The sequence below is a fragment of the Microcebus murinus genome, chromosome 2, assembly GCF_040939455.1.
Source record: "Microcebus murinus isolate Inina chromosome 2, M.murinus_Inina_mat1.0, whole genome shotgun sequence".
Classification (NCBI taxonomy): domain Eukaryota; kingdom Metazoa; phylum Chordata; class Mammalia; order Primates; family Cheirogaleidae; genus Microcebus; species Microcebus murinus.
Genome location: NC_134105.1, coordinates 9,330,442 through 9,346,674, shown reverse-complemented (window position 1 = coordinate 9,346,674; position 16,233 = coordinate 9,330,442). Strand labels below are relative to the sequence as shown.

At 53.5% G+C, this 16,233-nt stretch overlaps 1 protein-coding gene across 6 annotated transcripts in view; it reads right to left on the bottom strand.

The window, feature by feature from the left end:
• Nucleotides 1-16,233, bottom strand: part of FHAD1 (forkhead associated phosphopeptide binding domain 1) — a 119,075-nt gene that overhangs the window by 37,752 nt on the left and 65,090 nt on the right. For all 6 annotated transcript variants that reach the window (XM_020281623.2, XM_020281617.2, XM_075994253.1 and 3 more), the window contains 6 exons: nucleotides 16,028-16,180; nucleotides 14,960-15,155; nucleotides 6,109-6,179; nucleotides 4,346-4,498; nucleotides 1,057-1,164; nucleotides 716-823 (listed from right to left, as the gene is read on the bottom strand). In XM_020281623.2, coding sequence (XP_020137212.2) covers nucleotides 716-823; nucleotides 1,057-1,164; nucleotides 4,346-4,498; nucleotides 6,109-6,179; nucleotides 14,960-15,155; nucleotides 16,028-16,180 — 789 coding nt within the window. The remainder of the gene's footprint in view (nucleotides 1-715; nucleotides 824-1,056; nucleotides 1,165-4,345; nucleotides 4,499-6,108; nucleotides 6,180-14,959; nucleotides 15,156-16,027; nucleotides 16,181-16,233) is intronic.

Genomic DNA, 16,233 nt, shown 5'->3' with positions numbered 1-16,233 from the left:
ATCTGCAGGCCCTTTCAGCCAGTGAGCTGCCAATCTGGGACTTCTGGAGGGCAGAGCAGGCCAGAGGAAGGGACCTGGGCCGGGCTCCGGTCCTGTGAGGCATGGGAGGGGAAACAAGGGCGCCTGGGCCGGGAGGAGCAGGTGCCTCCACTTTCCAACCTGCAAGTTATCAGGTGGAAGAAGCCAGGGGTGGGTGGGGGGTGATGCCCTTCTGGGGCAAAAGAGTTTGCCCCAACTCAACCCGAAGGAAGAACTCTCTGCCAGCCAAGGCACCAGGCTGGATGGATCGGCCTGGGCTGGGGACAATTCCTCGGTGCTGGAGCTGGAGCTGCAGGCTGGAGGATTTTAGGATGCTGGTGGAGGACTCGAGCAGCCCTGGGGTCCATGACTCTGTCATTCCCCTGTTTCTATGCTTTGGAACACAATATCCACACAGAAGACACCCATGTCCCCAGCCCCGACCTGTCTCCCAAGCCCTGTCTATGCCCGTGTTTTATGCTGTTCACAGTTTTCACCAACCGGTTCTGTCAAGTCCCCGGCCCTTCCTGCAGTAGCTGAGCCCAGCAAGGACAGATTCCCAGATCCCACCAGGAACGCTCGGCTCCACTCTACCCTCGCCACCTTGGTTCCGCACTGACTTCCACAAGGCCCTCGAGCCGGGTCGGGTCCGAGCCGACTCGGTCCCCCGAGCTGCTCTGTCCCCCGAGCTGCGTACCTCCTTCTGGCGGGCCAAGCGGTTCTCCAGCTCCTGGGATCTCGACTGCTCTTCCTGTAATGCTCTCTTCACTCTGTTTTTTTCTTGCGTGATGCTTTCCTCCAAGATCTGCAAGGCAACGCCCGCTGTTTAGCAGACGTGGGTGCCGTGGCGGGAGCGTGGGCTCTGCCAGGCAGCGTGTGGCTAGTTCTCCATTCCTCACCGCACCCCCGCTGGGGAGACTGCAGGCAGCACAGCCCTGAGCTCAGAGCACAGCCCAGATTAGAGCCCTGGAGCCATCTTTCCCAGCCGTAGGGCCCTGATTTGGGCTCAAGCCACTCCGTCCCCCCCGAGCTGTGTACCTCCTTCTGGCGGGCTAAGCGACTCTGCAACTCTTGGGCTCGCGTCTGCTCTTCCTGTATCGCCTCCTTTGCTCTGTTTCTCTCTAGAGTGACGCTTTCCTCCAAGGCCTGCAAGTCAATGACCGCTGCTTAATACACATAGGTTGCCATGGCAGGAATGCGGACTCTGCCAGGCAGTGTGTGGCTCACCTCTTCACTCCTCACCACACCCCTGGAGAGAATGTGGGCAGCACAGCCCGGGAGCTCAGAGCCTGGGCTCTGAGTCGGCAGGCCCAGATTACAGCCCTGGGTCAATCCTTCCTAGCTAGAGAGGCCTCGGTTTCCCCATCTGTACAATGGGGACAGTAATAATGCTTCCTCCCCTGGGTTGATGTGAGGAGTACGTGGGACGATGAGCATGGCATGCTTGGCACAGTACCGGAACGAATGACAACCACGCGTCCCCTACTTTGCAGAGGAGGAAACGGGCTTAGGTTAAGAAATTTGTCCAATTTACTAAAATCATGAAGCAGGGATTAGAACCCCAGCCCATTTGCTTCTAAAGCTTATGTTCTAAACCAGGGGTTAGCCATCTATGGCCTACAGACCAAATCCGACCCACTGTCTGTTTTTTATAAATAAAGTTTTATTGGAACGCTCTGTACTCATTGTGCATTGGCTCTGGCTGCTTTTGCACAACAGCAGGACTGGGCGGTCACAACAGAGATAGCATGGCCCGCAAACCTGAAAACATTTACTGTTGGGCTTTTTATGGGAAAAGTTTGCCAACCTCTGATCTAAAGCATTGCTGTGTGCACAAATCAAGTGACTGCTGTTAATAAATTGTAATAAGAAAAGAAGCCTAGATTGATCAAGGAACTCAGAACTTTTTTTTTTTTTTACCATTGAAACAAAGTCATCAAACAAGTCAGGATCATGAGAGGAAGCCTAATTAATGAGCTTAGACATGTGTATATTTAGAAAGGGTGGGGGAGGGGTGCCAGATGGTACAAGGTGGATTCACTTAAAGTCCTGGCGCCCGACACTGAGTCCTAGACGTCACCTTCAGAGGAGTCCCCAGGGCCAAGCTGATGAATACAGTGTCTGAGGAAGGATGATTCTCGAGTGTCACAGTCTATCTGGCAGGGACCCGACGTTACTGCCTCCCTCTGCAAGGGCGTGGGGTGCACTGGGGTTTGTGTTTATTATTATTATTATTATTATCATCATTTTGAGACAGAATCTTGTTCTGTAGCCCCGACTGGAGTACAGTGGCGTCATCATAGCTCACTGCAACCTCAAACTCCTGGGCTTGAGCGATCCTCTTGCCTCAGCCTCCCCCGAGTACCTGGGACCACAGGTGTGCACCACCACGCCCAGCTAATTTTTCCTATTTTTAGTAGAGACGGGGTCTGGCTCTTGCTCAGGCTGCTCCTGAACTCATTAACCTCAAGCGATCCTCCCTCCTTGGCCTCCCAGAGTGTCAGGCATGAGACACCTCTCCTGGCCGGTTTGTGTGTTTAAAAGGGGGCTTAAAACCAGCTCTTGAAACTCACTCTGCCAGAACCAACGTCAACAGGCATCTGGGAAGCCCAGGCTGGAGTCCACCTCGGTGTTCGGCATGGCGGGGCTGGAATACCAGACCCCGGCAATGGAAAAGGTCGGTCCAAGATCGAATAAAGAAAATAAGTCACGTGGGAAGCCGATGCTAAAGGGAGAAGTTAATCAGAAGGGACTGAGGACACAGGTGGAGTGTTTTGTGAAGACAGTGAAGATTTCTAGGCTCTTCCTGGTGAAGGTGCTGGCCTCTTCTATTTCTAATTGCTTTTCAGAATGTCCCCAGCTTGATTTATGGCTACCATTAATATTGTACAGAGGACACATGATTCCGGTCAAGTGGTTCTCCCTTTCTAATCTTTCATTCCACGAAAGGCAGAGGGAGAGGCAGAGAAGAGGGCGGAGAGGAGCGAGATGTCTTGAGGTGACTGATACGACATTGAGAAAGGAAATGAAAGCGGCAGGGGTTTGGGCCGGTCTGGAGAGCAGGCGAGTGTGACAGAGACAGGTGGTCCACGTTGGGAGTCACCGAGTGGAGCTGGGAAAAGACAGAGAAGGAGGCAGGTCCGGTCCTCCTCGGGGGAAGAAAGGAGGTGCCAGGGAAGGAGAGTGGGGCCCAGTGGATCTGGGGGCTGCTGTCTGGAAGTGGGTGGGAGGAGGGGCGCCACTCGAATCAACACTCCACATCCAGCCGAGACAATGGTTCTCAGCCACAGCTGCACGTCGTGTCACCTGGGAGCATTTGCAAATCCCAGAGCACGGGCCACACCTTCACCCCGGTTAGATCAGAACCTGGGGGTGGGGGGATCGGTGCAGGGCGTCAGTGTTTTTTAATCTCCTAAATGACAAGAGTGCAGCCAAAGTCATGAGCCCCTGACCTAGGATGGTGGCCTTGAGGACAGTGAAATTCACGACGGGTCCCTGAATATCAGGAAAGGCTAACTCTGGGATGGTGATGAGAACCGTCTTATGAAATGCAGCTTCCTGGCCCTGTCCAGAGATTCTGATTCAAGGGGTCTGGGGTGGGGGCCAAGAATCTGTTTGTAACAAATCATCCAGGACAGGACTAATTAAGGAGTCGTTTCCACATTTCTTTATCAGTTGTTTGCTTTTCAGGGGACGAGGCCTTGCACAAAACTTTCTTAAAAACACAGACAAACTACTTATCAAGCAGCTTTGGGAAAAGCTCCTCTAAGCCTTTGCTGTCAGGGACTGGGGGTTGCAGACTGGCAGTGCCAGCGCCACCTGGCCGCCTGCTGGGACTCTTGGCTCCGGCCCAGACCTGCTGAGTCAGAACCTGCATCTCAACCAGATCCCGATGAGTCACGGGTATCTTCGAATTGGCCTGGTTTCTAGAAAAGTAAGTGGCAAGTTTGGCCATTTGTTCTCCCTGAGCTGTAGGAAGAGAAAGCAAAAGACTGAAATTTGCAATCTGAAGTCGATCTTGCACACGCAAGGCCTGCCGCAATGACTCGGGTTTGTAAAATCCGCCTCTGTAAATAGATGAATAAGGTACCACTCCTCTAAAATTTCACTAATCCTACCTTTTCAAGTTGGTTTACTGTGAGTTTTAGAATTCGAGCTTCATGTTAAATCCTCCCAAATTATTCACCCTGTTGAATTAACTTAGCTCCGTAGCACTCGGCAAGGAGTTGCTGAGATGTCTCTACCTAAGCACATGCCCTCAATCTCCCACAGAAAAGGCCATGGCGTCGGTTTCCCGTGGCAACGTACACGACGGGGACCACCTCACCTCCTTCTCTTCCATCAGCCGCTTGACTCTGGCTTTCAGCTTCTCCTCTTGCTCTTGCCTCTCCAAGTTCAGCTTCTGCTTCTCCGCCAGGTGCTCCAGCAGCTTTTCTTGCATCAAAGACTGCTGAGTTTCCTGAGAACGGCTGAACTTGACCTAAAATGAGAAAAAGGAAACTGACACTCATGGGGGACAGGCCTAGCTAAGGAGTCATTTCCACATATCTTGACCAACTGTTTGCTTTTCAGGGGACAGAGGTATGCACAAAACTTTCTTAAAAACATAGACAAACTACATTTAGTCTTAGTTACGGGTAGGGTAGCAGTAGAATATAGTGGTTAAGAATTCAGACTCTGGATCTAGCTGGAATCCCAGCCCTAGCTGATTCTAGATGCTTCCTCATTTAGAAAATGAACGTAATAATAGTATCCACCTCTTAGAGTTGTAAGGATTAAGAGAGATGACGATGGAAAGCTTTTAGCACAGTGGTTAGCACATCGTAGGTGCTCAGTAAATGGTGGCCCAAATTATTAGTTATTATTTGCTGGGCGTGAGAGTAAAAGCAGTGAGCTAGGAGCCAGGAGACCTGAGCGTTTGTCTTGATTCTTTTGTCAATTAACTGTGTGACCCTTTCGATGTCTGTATCTGTAAAACATGGAGAATGGACTAGACCAGGGGTTGACAAATTACAGTCCACAGGCCAAATATGGCTTACTGACTTTTTTGTAAATAAAGCTTTATTGGAACAGAGTCATGCTCATCATGGTTTAAGTTTTGTCTAAGGCTGCTTTTGTTCTATCATAGCAAAGTTGAACAGGTGTGAATTTGGTCTGCAGAGCCTAACACATTTACTATCTGGCACTTATGGAAAAAGTTTGCTAATCCCTAGAGACTCAGGTCTCTGTGGTTGTTTGGCATGGTGGTCCTGATTCTTCACCCTCCCGCTGTCCAGGTCTACGGCTATGTCATTTGCAGCCGCCTGCCCTTACCCCGCCCCCGACACTGGACACAGCCCTTGACTTGCTTTGGCCAATGGGATGTCGGCAGACATAACACAAGCAGAGGATTGAAAAGCGCTATGTGATTGGGCCTGCCTTCTCTTGTACTGCGCGGTCTCCACGAGAACACACCCTGGCTCACGGGTAGCAGAGAGTCAATTGCTCCAGCGGAGGCCAGCCTAGATCAGCCAAAGGCCAGCCAACACCCAGACAAGGGGGCAAGCCCACCCAAGTCAGCAGAACCTCCTAGCTGCTGGCCCCAGACATGTGAGCAGCGCATAGTAATTGCTGAATGCCACTGAGGTCTTGTGCTTGTTTATTATACAGCATTATTGTGGCAATAGCTATCAGAAGATACAATCCCTAAAGATCATTTGCCTCTAGAATGTTTCTTTTCTTTTGGTGATTCTGCTGCCTGTACTGTGGATAGCTGTACTTCTTCCAATGCATTGAATAAGCACAGTTTTCAAGAGCTGATGTTATTAAGCCTTTTGGGCTTTTGACAGAGGGCAACAAGCGCTGTGGTTAGCCCAGGAGGCCAGACAGGGGCGGCACCCTGTCTTTGTCCTTATCCTCCTGGGAGATCTTAGCCACGCTGTCTGCATCTCTTTGTGTGCAAATGGAGAAATCATTTTACCTATTGGAGGATGTGGACTGAGATCGTGACACAGAAAAAAATGCCTTTCAAACGCACCATGTTATATAAATGACAACAGGAGCCGAAATGAACTTTTAGGAAAAAAAAAAAAAGTAAGTTAAAAGAATTACCTGAAGTTCCTGGATCTGGCTCATAAATTTTTTATACTGTTCCAGAAGACATGTCAGATACAAAGAGAACCCTTTAAAAAGAGAAGCAGGAAGAAGGTAAGTATCAGTTCAATCCAACTTCTTTGCTTTCCAAATAATGTCTTAACAAAGCTTGTAGCCAGGTGGACAAAGGCTTCCGTCCCATCAAGGAGTCATGAGCTGCCATCCAACTTGTGTTTTTAAAATAGTTGATAAGCCTTGCTTGGGCTCACATCCACCTTCTTTTTTGGAGGTGGAAAATAAAAACCCATCCACAGAATACCTATTTACTAAGCGTCCACTGCGTGCAAAGCATGGTGCTGAGTGTGGGCATGGTCCAAAGCCACGCCCTCCCGGGGCTCGCAATGCAGCCTGAGAGACAAGGTCTAAATGCCTGCTAGGAAAAGGGCAGTGACCCCAGGCAGCATGCGAACAGCTGCTGAAGGAGGTAAGGAGTGTGAGGCTCTCAGAGGAGGGAGAGACCATTCATCAGGAGTGATCAAGGAAGGCCGCCTGGTGGAGGACCGCTGGGTGTGGGCATTGCTGGGGAGGCAGAATTCAGAGCGCTGGGACAGGGGGCTGCAGACTAGGGGACGTGCTAGGCTGAACGATGACCCCCAATGGTGTCGAGTTCCTGATTGCTGGAAGCTGTGCCTGTGACCTTATAGGGCAAAAGGGACTTTGCAAATGTGAATTAAGTTCTGGATTGTCCTGGATGAGCTGGGTGGACCCAGTATAAGATTTGAAGATGCCACATTGCTGGCTCTGAACACGGAGGAAGGGGCCACGAGCCAGGAGTGCAAAGAATGAAGCTCTAGAAACTGAAAAAGGCAAGGAAACGGATTCTCCTCTAGAAGGAACCAGCCCTGCTGACACCCTGTCAGCCCTCCAGAACTGCAAAAGAATCAAGGTGTTGCTTTGAGGCACTGAGTCTGTGGTGACTTGTCACAGCCGCCACAGGACAGCCACACGGAGGGCAGCGGCAGGTGGGGATCAGGGAAGCACGGAGCTCGTCAGCAGGGGCTGCGCCTGGCTGGGCCAGAGCGATGACGGGAGGGGAGGCGCCGACGGTGCAGGGGTGTAGAAGGGAGGTCACGCAGGGGGAGGCCTGGAGCAGCGGCCCAGAGAGTGGACACTTGACTTAAGCTCCACGGAAAAGGACTGAGTGGGTTGTGTGTGCCCGGCCTTCCACTAAGCCATTACTGCCCGACCACCGCCCCGTTCTACAGACGCGGCCGTGTGGCTGCCCGACGCCGCGCAGCTGGCCAGCGGCTGAGCCGGGACTTGGCTCCGGCCGGTGCGACTCCAGGGTCTGAGTCGCTGCTACTCCGGCTGCCGACTGAGCAGAGCATGGCCCGAGGAAGGGTGCTTCCAGAACAGCCGTGCTGCGTGAGGGAGGCAGGGGCTGGCGGGGTTGCTTCGCCGCAGCTCTCCTGACGTGTCCGGCCAGACAGCTCCTCGCTGGGGGGCTGTCCCGCGCTTTGCGGGGTGTTCAGCAGCGTCCCTGGCCCCTCCGCACTAGATGCCAGGGGCACCCCACTCACCCCGCCCCAGCTGTGACAGCCAAGAATGTCTGTGGACGTGGCTGGACGTGCCCTAGTGTAAAGGCCCCTCCGCTGAGCGGGCGGCCGCGAGCCCGAGGGCGTCCGGGCAGGCAGCGCTGACGCTCCGCTGAGGGGGGAGCGGGGACGAGAAGAAAGAATGAGAGAGAAAGGCTTTTTGGGGTAGAATGGTGGCCCTGCTGCCGGACAGAGGAGGGAGGCAGGCGGAGTGGGGTGCGAGGGGAGGCCCCGGCTCCGTGTCAGACTGCAGAATGGAGATGTCGGCAGGACTCCGGGAGAGGTGGTCTCAGGGAGTTGGACATGCAGGGTGGCAGGGCTGGTGCAGCCCATCCAGGGTCCTTATGTGAATGGGGACAGAGCCCCTCCCTCTGGGTGGAAGTGGCCCCTGATGGGACCCCACCTGCTGCCTGGCTGCACTCCCCGCACCGCGTTCCCCACAGCCCTGCCTGGACACGGGTCTGCGAGGCTGCCGGAGCAGCCACGGGAAGTTTCTTCGTGAAGGAGGAGACGGGGGTGGGAGGACCAGGGGCTGACTCACAGTAGGGACAGGAATTGGTGTAGGGGCTGATGACAAACCGGCAAGCTCTGGGGATAGGGGGGTGCACCAGGCCAGAGCGGAGGGGCGAGGGGGTTCGGAGGAGGAGGAGGACGAGCGTGCGGGGTGGGCAGAGACAGGCCCAGGGGATGCGCTGGGCGGGCCGGGGCAGCGAGTCAGTCGCCTGGCAGAGCCAAAGCAGGAAGTGGGCAGTGGAGACAGAGGTGCAGCACACTTCTGCACGCTCAGGGGCGGGCACGGGAGCGAGAGCAACAGAGGAGGAGTGAAGGCAGCCTCGGGTTCCAGGGAAGAATTCTAGACGCTAGAGCCATCTCGAATGCACGTTAGCAAAGGGAGGGAGAGAAAGGCTGTGGATGCCACAGCGAGGAGCTGCCCATTCAGGATCCTGTGCAGAAGGTCCCCTGGGAAGCGGAGATGCAGGGGAGAGAAGGGCTGCATCTGGAAGGAGGACCTGGAGGGGGAGATGGGGGAAGGAGGAAGAGACAGGGGTGGAAGAGAAAGGAAAGGAGTTGAACTCACTGGGGTCTGGGGTCTTGCTTTCCAACAATGCAACTTTTTGAGAATTTCCAGCATGGAAGAGTGAGAATAGAGCATTATAATAACAGCTACCAAGTATTAAGCACCCGCTCTGTGCCGGGTGCCATGGCCGAGAGTTTGGCTCGCATTCTCTAATCTCCACTATAAACACCCCTCCGGGAAGTGCGTTCACGTTCGTGGGTGAAAGGACAGAAGCCCAGCGGGGTTAAGCTGCAGAGCTGCTAAGTGGTAGAATCAGAATCAGACCCAGGCCTGCCATTCTCTTTCCAGAGCGGCTGGAGCTGCGAGTGCAGGGGTGGACGGGCCGACGTGACGGGGGCCCTGGGGGAGGGGCGTTGCAAGGACACTCAGGTGGCGGGAGGCGAGATGGCCGGGCTGACGCTGGCCTGGCCTATAGGACCTGGCGAGTAGGGGGGTTTGCGGCCGCTCAGCCGTGATGAGTCTGGGATTTTGCTCAGCTGCAAGCTGTGACCCAGGAACCCAAGGGGAAGGGTCGAATCGTGGTTGGGTTCCAAAGAGGACCAAAGGGAGAACGGAGCTGAGGATGCTGAAGGGGCAGAGCGAGTGCCCGGTCGTGTTTCTAGAGTAGATGATGAACCGTGATCACAAGGGCCTTTTGCTCTTTGGGAGAAGGAGCAAGTCTTCATCATACTTGTGGTTGCACAAGCCGTACGTGCTCATTACAAGAAATCCAGACATTACAGAAATTCACAACGTGGGAAGCGTTCACCACTGCACCTTCAGTGTCCTGCACCGTGGCTGGCGCACAGTAGGCCCTCAATAAATGGTTGTTGAACGACTGAATGAACGACTGTTGACCTTTACTGAATGAAAGTAAAGGTCCTATGCAATCCCACCCTGTTGGGATAATAATCTTATCAGTTTGATGTCTCTTTCTCCAGATTTTTCTTTTGGTCAGATATTGACATTTTTAAAAAACAGAAGACGGCCAGGTGTGGTGGCTCACACCTATAGTCCCAGAACTTTGGGAGGCTGAGGTAGGAGGATCGCTTGAGCCCAAGAGTTGAAGGCTGCAGTGAGCCGTTGTCACAACACTGCACTCTGGCCTGGGTGACAGAGTGAGACCTTGTCTCAAAAAGAATATGTTATAATCCTACTAAATTTTCTGTCTCAAAAAAACCCCCCAAACCTGAGCACACTAAGCATATTGTGTTGAACTTTGCTTTCTTTTCATTGAAAGATACTATGTATCCGGGATGTCTGAGAAAGAGCGGTTTTTGGGGTATGCAGGAAAGCCTTTTTTTTTTTTTTTTGTAACAAAGTCTTGCAGAAATAGACACAAACAACTGAGCTTGCAAAGAAAAATGTAAAAGGTCCTTTCTTTCCTTTATCAAGTGAAGCCTGAGAAAGCGGCGGGGGCGGCATGAAGCTGAACTTCAAGGTCCCCCTCAGGTGTCCCCCATCTTCCCAGCTGGACCTCGCAGCAGATATTCCACCAGACGCAGCACGCACGCACGCGAGCCCCGCCAGGCCTCACCCTCTGGGCCGCTCCTGACGTCACCCCACCACCTGGACTCCCCTGCGGGCTTCGTTTCAGGACTTACAGACCCAGCTTGCTGCGTGCTCTCTCTCTTAGGAGGATGTTCTCAAAGGCAGGTAGCGTGGTGGCCGGGGGGTGAGGTGAGGGGCTCTGAAGTCAGAGGGGCTTGGACTGAGTCCCAGCCCGGCCACTTGGCAGCCGGGACACCAGGCCCATTGTCCTGCCTCTAACAAGGAGGCGTAGGAAGGGCTCTTCTGGCTTCCGCCCAGCCGAGCGCTCACGGCTAAGTAAGCCCAGCGCTGCCGAGGGGGGATGGGGCAGGCATTCCAGATGGAGTCACCTGGGCGTGAGCGAATCGAGCCGCGCTGCCCACGCACAGAACTATCTGGTTGCCACCCACGTTTAGGCCAAATTAAATCAAGTATCTGAGGCTGACGACGATAGCAGCTCCCATTTACGAAGGGCTCGCTGTGATCCGGGCACTGCCATTTGTGTGTGTGTCACGTCATGCGGGTCTCGCAATGGCCCCGTGAGACTTTATGCCCGTCCTACAAACAAGTAAATGGAGGCACGAAGACATCAAGTAACTTGCACACACAACTAGTAAGTGCAGAGTCGAAATCCGAGCGTGGGCAGTTGGTCCCTGAAGTCCAAACCCAGGCCCATCACGCTACACTGCACATGGGGCTTTACCGGAGAAGGCCCGGGGTGTGAGCAGATGCGGTTTACTTCGGGGAATGAAAACGCTTGGCTTTGTCTGTGCCTGTGTTAATCACAGAGCCTGTCCTCTGGGAATCGGGCACGTCCCTGGTACCTTGCTGGATCTTCAGAGGAAGGATGGGGTCCCAGGAAAAGCACAGCGGGAGTCTGAGTCCTGACACCGCCACGTTCCAGTGGTGTGACCCTGTGCATGGTTTTAACATTATTGAGCCTTAGCTTCCCCACCTTCCAATTGAAGACAGAAACGGTATTTCCCACATTGGGCTGGAGGGAGGCTGAGAGCACACTGTGCAGGTACACACGCAACGCAGTGACAGTACCCAGGAGCCGCCAAACAACCCGTGGTTCCCGCCCTTCTCTTAGGAACCACCAACACGGGAGGGCCTGTGTTGGCCAGCAGCTTGCTATGGCACCTGGGTAATTTTTCTATTTTTCAGTAGAGACGGGGTCTCGCTCTTGCTCAGGCTGGTCTCAAACTCCTGGCCTCTAATGATCCTCCCGCCTTGGCCTCCCAGAGTGCCGGGACTACAGGCATGAGCCACAGTGCCAGCTATAAAAAGTTTTGAGCCACAGTTTCCTCATTTCTAAAATGAAGATGATGGGCCCTGCCTCGTAGAGCTATTGTGAGCATGAACTGAGACCACGTATGTAAAGCGCTGAGAGGGCATCTGGAATATACGTGCTCAATAATGAACGGAGACTACCGTCATCACCATCATCATCATCACCATCATCATCATCGTCTGCAACACCGCCTGCCTCCTGCTCCTCGTGTAGGAAGCTCTGGGCAGGGGTCGGTGCAGTGGAAGAGAATACAGGGACCCCCTAGTCCACACCACTGTTCGCCAACACGTGGTCTCCAGCACATTACTCCAGAGACGTTAGCCAGGGGGAAGGGCAGCACAGGAAACCGGTATCGTGGAAACACTGCGTTCATTCCTTACCCCGTTCCCGTGGATCCACAGTGCAGATTAACATAGGAGGGATTCTGCAGATTCTGCAGAAAAAATTTTTTTTGATTTTTGTTTTGAGACAGGCCGTACTCTATCACCCAGGCTGGAGTGCAGTAGTGTCATCGTAGCTCACTGCAGCCTTGAACTCTTGGGCTCAAGGAGTCCTCCTGCCTCAGCTTCTCAAGTAGCTGGGACTACGGGTGTGTGCCACACGCCCGGCTAATTAAAAAAATTTTTTTTTGTAGAGGTGGGGTCTCGCTATGTTGCCCAGGCTGATCTTGAACTCCTGGCCTGAAGTGATCTCCCCGCCTCGGCCTCCTATAGTGCTGGGATGACAGGTGTCAAGCACCGTGCCCAGCCCAGAGACCTGTTTGATGGTCCTCAAATCTCATGACTCTGTGAAGTCAGGAGCAAAAAACGGTGGGTCTGAGAAATGCTGCCTAAAACCAGTCCTCCTCAGCCTATTTGGAATTCCGGGCCTGGCTGCTCCACTTTATGACCCACATTTCTTTACGTTAACATATGGTTAGATTTACAGGCAAAGGCTATCATTGCAAAAATGGCCTTGGGAGCCGCAAGGGGACAGTGCACACATAGCGTGGCCCTACCATCCCCGGGTAGAGATCGTGGTCTGTCTTTGTTTTACTTCCGGTCTAGAACTCTGGTGCGTGTTTCACCCATTTCATGTACGCTCACGACTCGGCCGTGATTACGAGAACAGCAACACTCTGTGACATGATGAGGGGGAGGCCCGTACGTGAAAATTCATCTTGCTTTTTCTTTTTTAAGAACTTGACACCGCCGTCTGGATCCTCCGGCGACATCCAGCCGGGGGTGCGGCAGAGCTGAGGGTCCCTCCTCTACTCCTATCTGCTGCTGCAAGAATGTCCCAGCCACGCGGCCTCTCCGAGGGAGACTTGGCAAGGAGCAGCAGCAAGTTTCAAAGTGCTGGAGTTCCTTAAGCTGCGGCCCTGGCCCTCTGCCTCCCATGCGACCCTTTCATGCAAGTGTTGAGCTTATATGAAATCGGGTAAAACGTGGGTCAGAGTCCTAGTGGTTCTTCAAGATTGAAGAACTGAAACGACCCTCCTAGGTTGTTTCCTAGGTGATACCACTCACACCCATGGCTTTAGTCACCCCTCCGTCCTCCCCCGCAGATCCCAATGAGCCCCACTGTGTGGCACCTGCCGTCCGGGTGCTGGGGACACAGTGCTGTCATCTGTCTCCAGACAAGACACCCAGGGAACAGCTGCCTCTTGGCGCCCCATCTTGGCTGTCTCTCCGGCACCTCATGCTCAGCTTCCCCCCAGCCTGGGCCTCGTCCTGTGTTCCCCACTTCAAATGTGAGCGAAGGAACCACACCTGCCCTTTTATATGTGCCAGAAACCTAGAGGTCGTGTAGTCCCCTCCCTGTTACTTCCCTTCCAACCTTCTCCTTCGCCACCACTGAGGCCTGTGTATTCACCCCTTGAGCGCCCCAGAACCTTCTCTCTTCCCTCATCCCCACCCTGCCCGACTGTGGCCACGTCAGCCCTACGGCAGCCTCCCAGCTGGGCCCCCCGGCCTCCACGCTGACCACCTCCCAGGGCATTTACCAGCTGCCACCAAGACCATTGTCTCAAAATGCAAACTGGTTCCATCAGCTCCTTACTTAAAACCTTCCAGTGGCTTCTTGCTGCTCTCAGGGGAGAGCAGAGCTTCTTCCCAGGGCCCTGCCAGCCCCGGCATGCATGGTCCCCGGGAGCTCCCTCCCCGGCCTGCCCCACCCCTGCGCCTGAGTTCTCCATGCTCCCTGCTCTCCACCACCTCGCTGCTCCCTCTGCCCAGAGTTCTCCCTGCCCCCTCTTTGGCAAACAACTCCTATGCATCCTGCAGATGCCCCGCCCTCCCTGACCTGGTCGAGCTCTGCGCTTCTTCATTGCGATTACCACTGTTCAAGTTTTACGTTTGTTTGAGTGATCTTGCCATTAATGCCCACCCCAGCCCTCCCCCAGAGACCATAGCTCTACGAGGGCAGGGATAGTGCCTGTTTTTTGCCCAGCATTTTATTATAAAAAATGTACGGTAATGCTGGGAGAGTTTTACAGGCAACGCCCCTACACCCACAGCCTGGAGACCCTGGTTCCTGACCTCACGACATCCCTGCCCTGCTCAGGGCCTGGCGTCCGGCAAGCATGCAGTGAGTCTCGGTTCAGCGGAAGTCGTTCGTGCCCTGCCACCTCTAGGGAAATGAAGGCACGGAGTGTGGGGGCATGTGCAGGGATGTGCCTCTCAGCACCGTCTATGAGTGTGGCAAACTGGGAACAACTTCGATGCCTGTGTAGGGGACTGGCGACATGAATGCGGGCACACACCACACGGTGGCATTCGATACCTGCCATCGATAACGTGCAGATCTGTGTGTACTGACACGGGGGAGGCCCCCTGATGACGTACATACAACTGCGAACAAAACCAAAGAAAATTGGGTGCAATACGACACTACTTTTTGCAAAATTAAAAAAATCGATAAGCGTTCAGTGATGCCTATTGTACACTAAGGGCTATCCTAAGTGCTTTACACAGATCAATGCATTTCAAGCCTCATAATGACCCTAAGAGGTAGGTACTCCGTATTATCCCATTTTACAGGTGAGGAAACCAAGGCATAGGGAGGGTAGGTCATTTGCTTAGGACCACACAGCTAATTCCATAGGGAAATGCCTTGGAAGTTACAAAATATAACAGCAGTTCTGCTGAGAGAGAGAATTTAGCTTGGTTGGGGATTTCATTTTCCTTTTGCCTCTGTCACGTTCCCTTTTTCTCCAGTGACCGTGTCCCACTTGTGCATTTTTTTTTTTTCCCATGGAAAATCACTTCTCAAGCGGAGAAGCAAAGTCAAGCCTGGAGGAGGGAGCACCTGGCCTCGCACCCACGGCGCCTTCCCCAACAGCTGTCCCGTCGCGGTGGGATTCCACGCGACATTTCAGAACCGTGCAACCACGGGAGAAAATGCCCCAGTAACCTTTGTCCGAGCTGGGCAGCGGGATGCCGAGGTCGCGGAGGAGCTGCTCGGTGTCCTCCAGCCAGGACAGCGGGAGGCTCAGCATGTCCAGCGACGCCTTCTGCAGCCCCGAGACAGGCGGGCTCACCTGGAGCTTCTGGAGAAGGTCCACCTCTTTCCGCAGGCTGCTGCCGCGGCACGCCAGCTTCATGCAGGCCTGAAAGGGATGAGTTATGAGAAGCCGGACCCCGCGGGCAGAAATAGCACCCGACGTGATCTGCAAGGGACGACGATCTCAACTGGACCATGCACGAAGCGGGCAGTGCCCCGGGCGGGCTTGCCTGGGATGGTCCGGGTTTCTTTGCTTTTTTTTTTTTTTTTTTTGCTTTTTTTTGGCAGCTGTTATTTATTTATTTTTCGCACTCAAATCTGCACTTCTGATGGTCAGAGTGAACCGTCTTTTAGGAATATGCAACCCCAAAGCCAAATTGCCATTGGCAATTAGGGTGAAATGAGAACCAAACTTCTTCCATTCATGAAAACTGCTGCCGAGACCAGCACGCAAGCGGTAGGAGAGCGTGGCTTCCTGGTCTGAGAGCGCTGACGAGCCAGCGTCTACACAGACGCCCCAAGCGGAGCTGCAGGCTTCTAGGGAAAGCACAGGCAGCTGCCCGCACCCATAAGCTGGATGTTAGTGCGGGGCAGGGGGTGGTCGGACCCCCTCTCCCTGCTCCCATGCAAGAGGGGTAGGAACGACCTTTTGCTGCTGGACCAAAAGAGAAAATGCAGATACAGTGCAGGAATATTACTTTGGTTTCTCTGAAAATAACATAAGAGATTTAAAAAAATTGTTTTGTTTTGTTTACTGGGCCTGGGGCCTCCCAAGTCAATACATGAACATGCTCAGGCCCCAAGTTCACTGGGAGGCATTTTTTTTTTTTTTTAGGTCCTTTGTTTTCTGTTCTCCAACAAGAGAAAAAGTGGATAGAAAAGCTGACCATTTCTCCACGAAACCTGGACAGTTTCCCAAATAAGAGGCACAAAAATTATACAAAAGGACCATTTGTGGGAGGTGTAGGAAGAGGTCACCTGGCAGCTGTCTAGGGACATCTTCAGCTTCTTAATGTCCTCGGTGGTCTGCTCCTGCTTGCAGCTGCTGAGCTGGCTCTCCTTCTGCAGTGTCCACTTTTTCTGCTGAAAGTTCATGTTGTCTTCAGTGACCTGGGCAATCTTCTCTAATAACTGGTGAGAAAACAAAAAGGGAAAAAAAAAAATATAAATACAGGGTGGCTCTG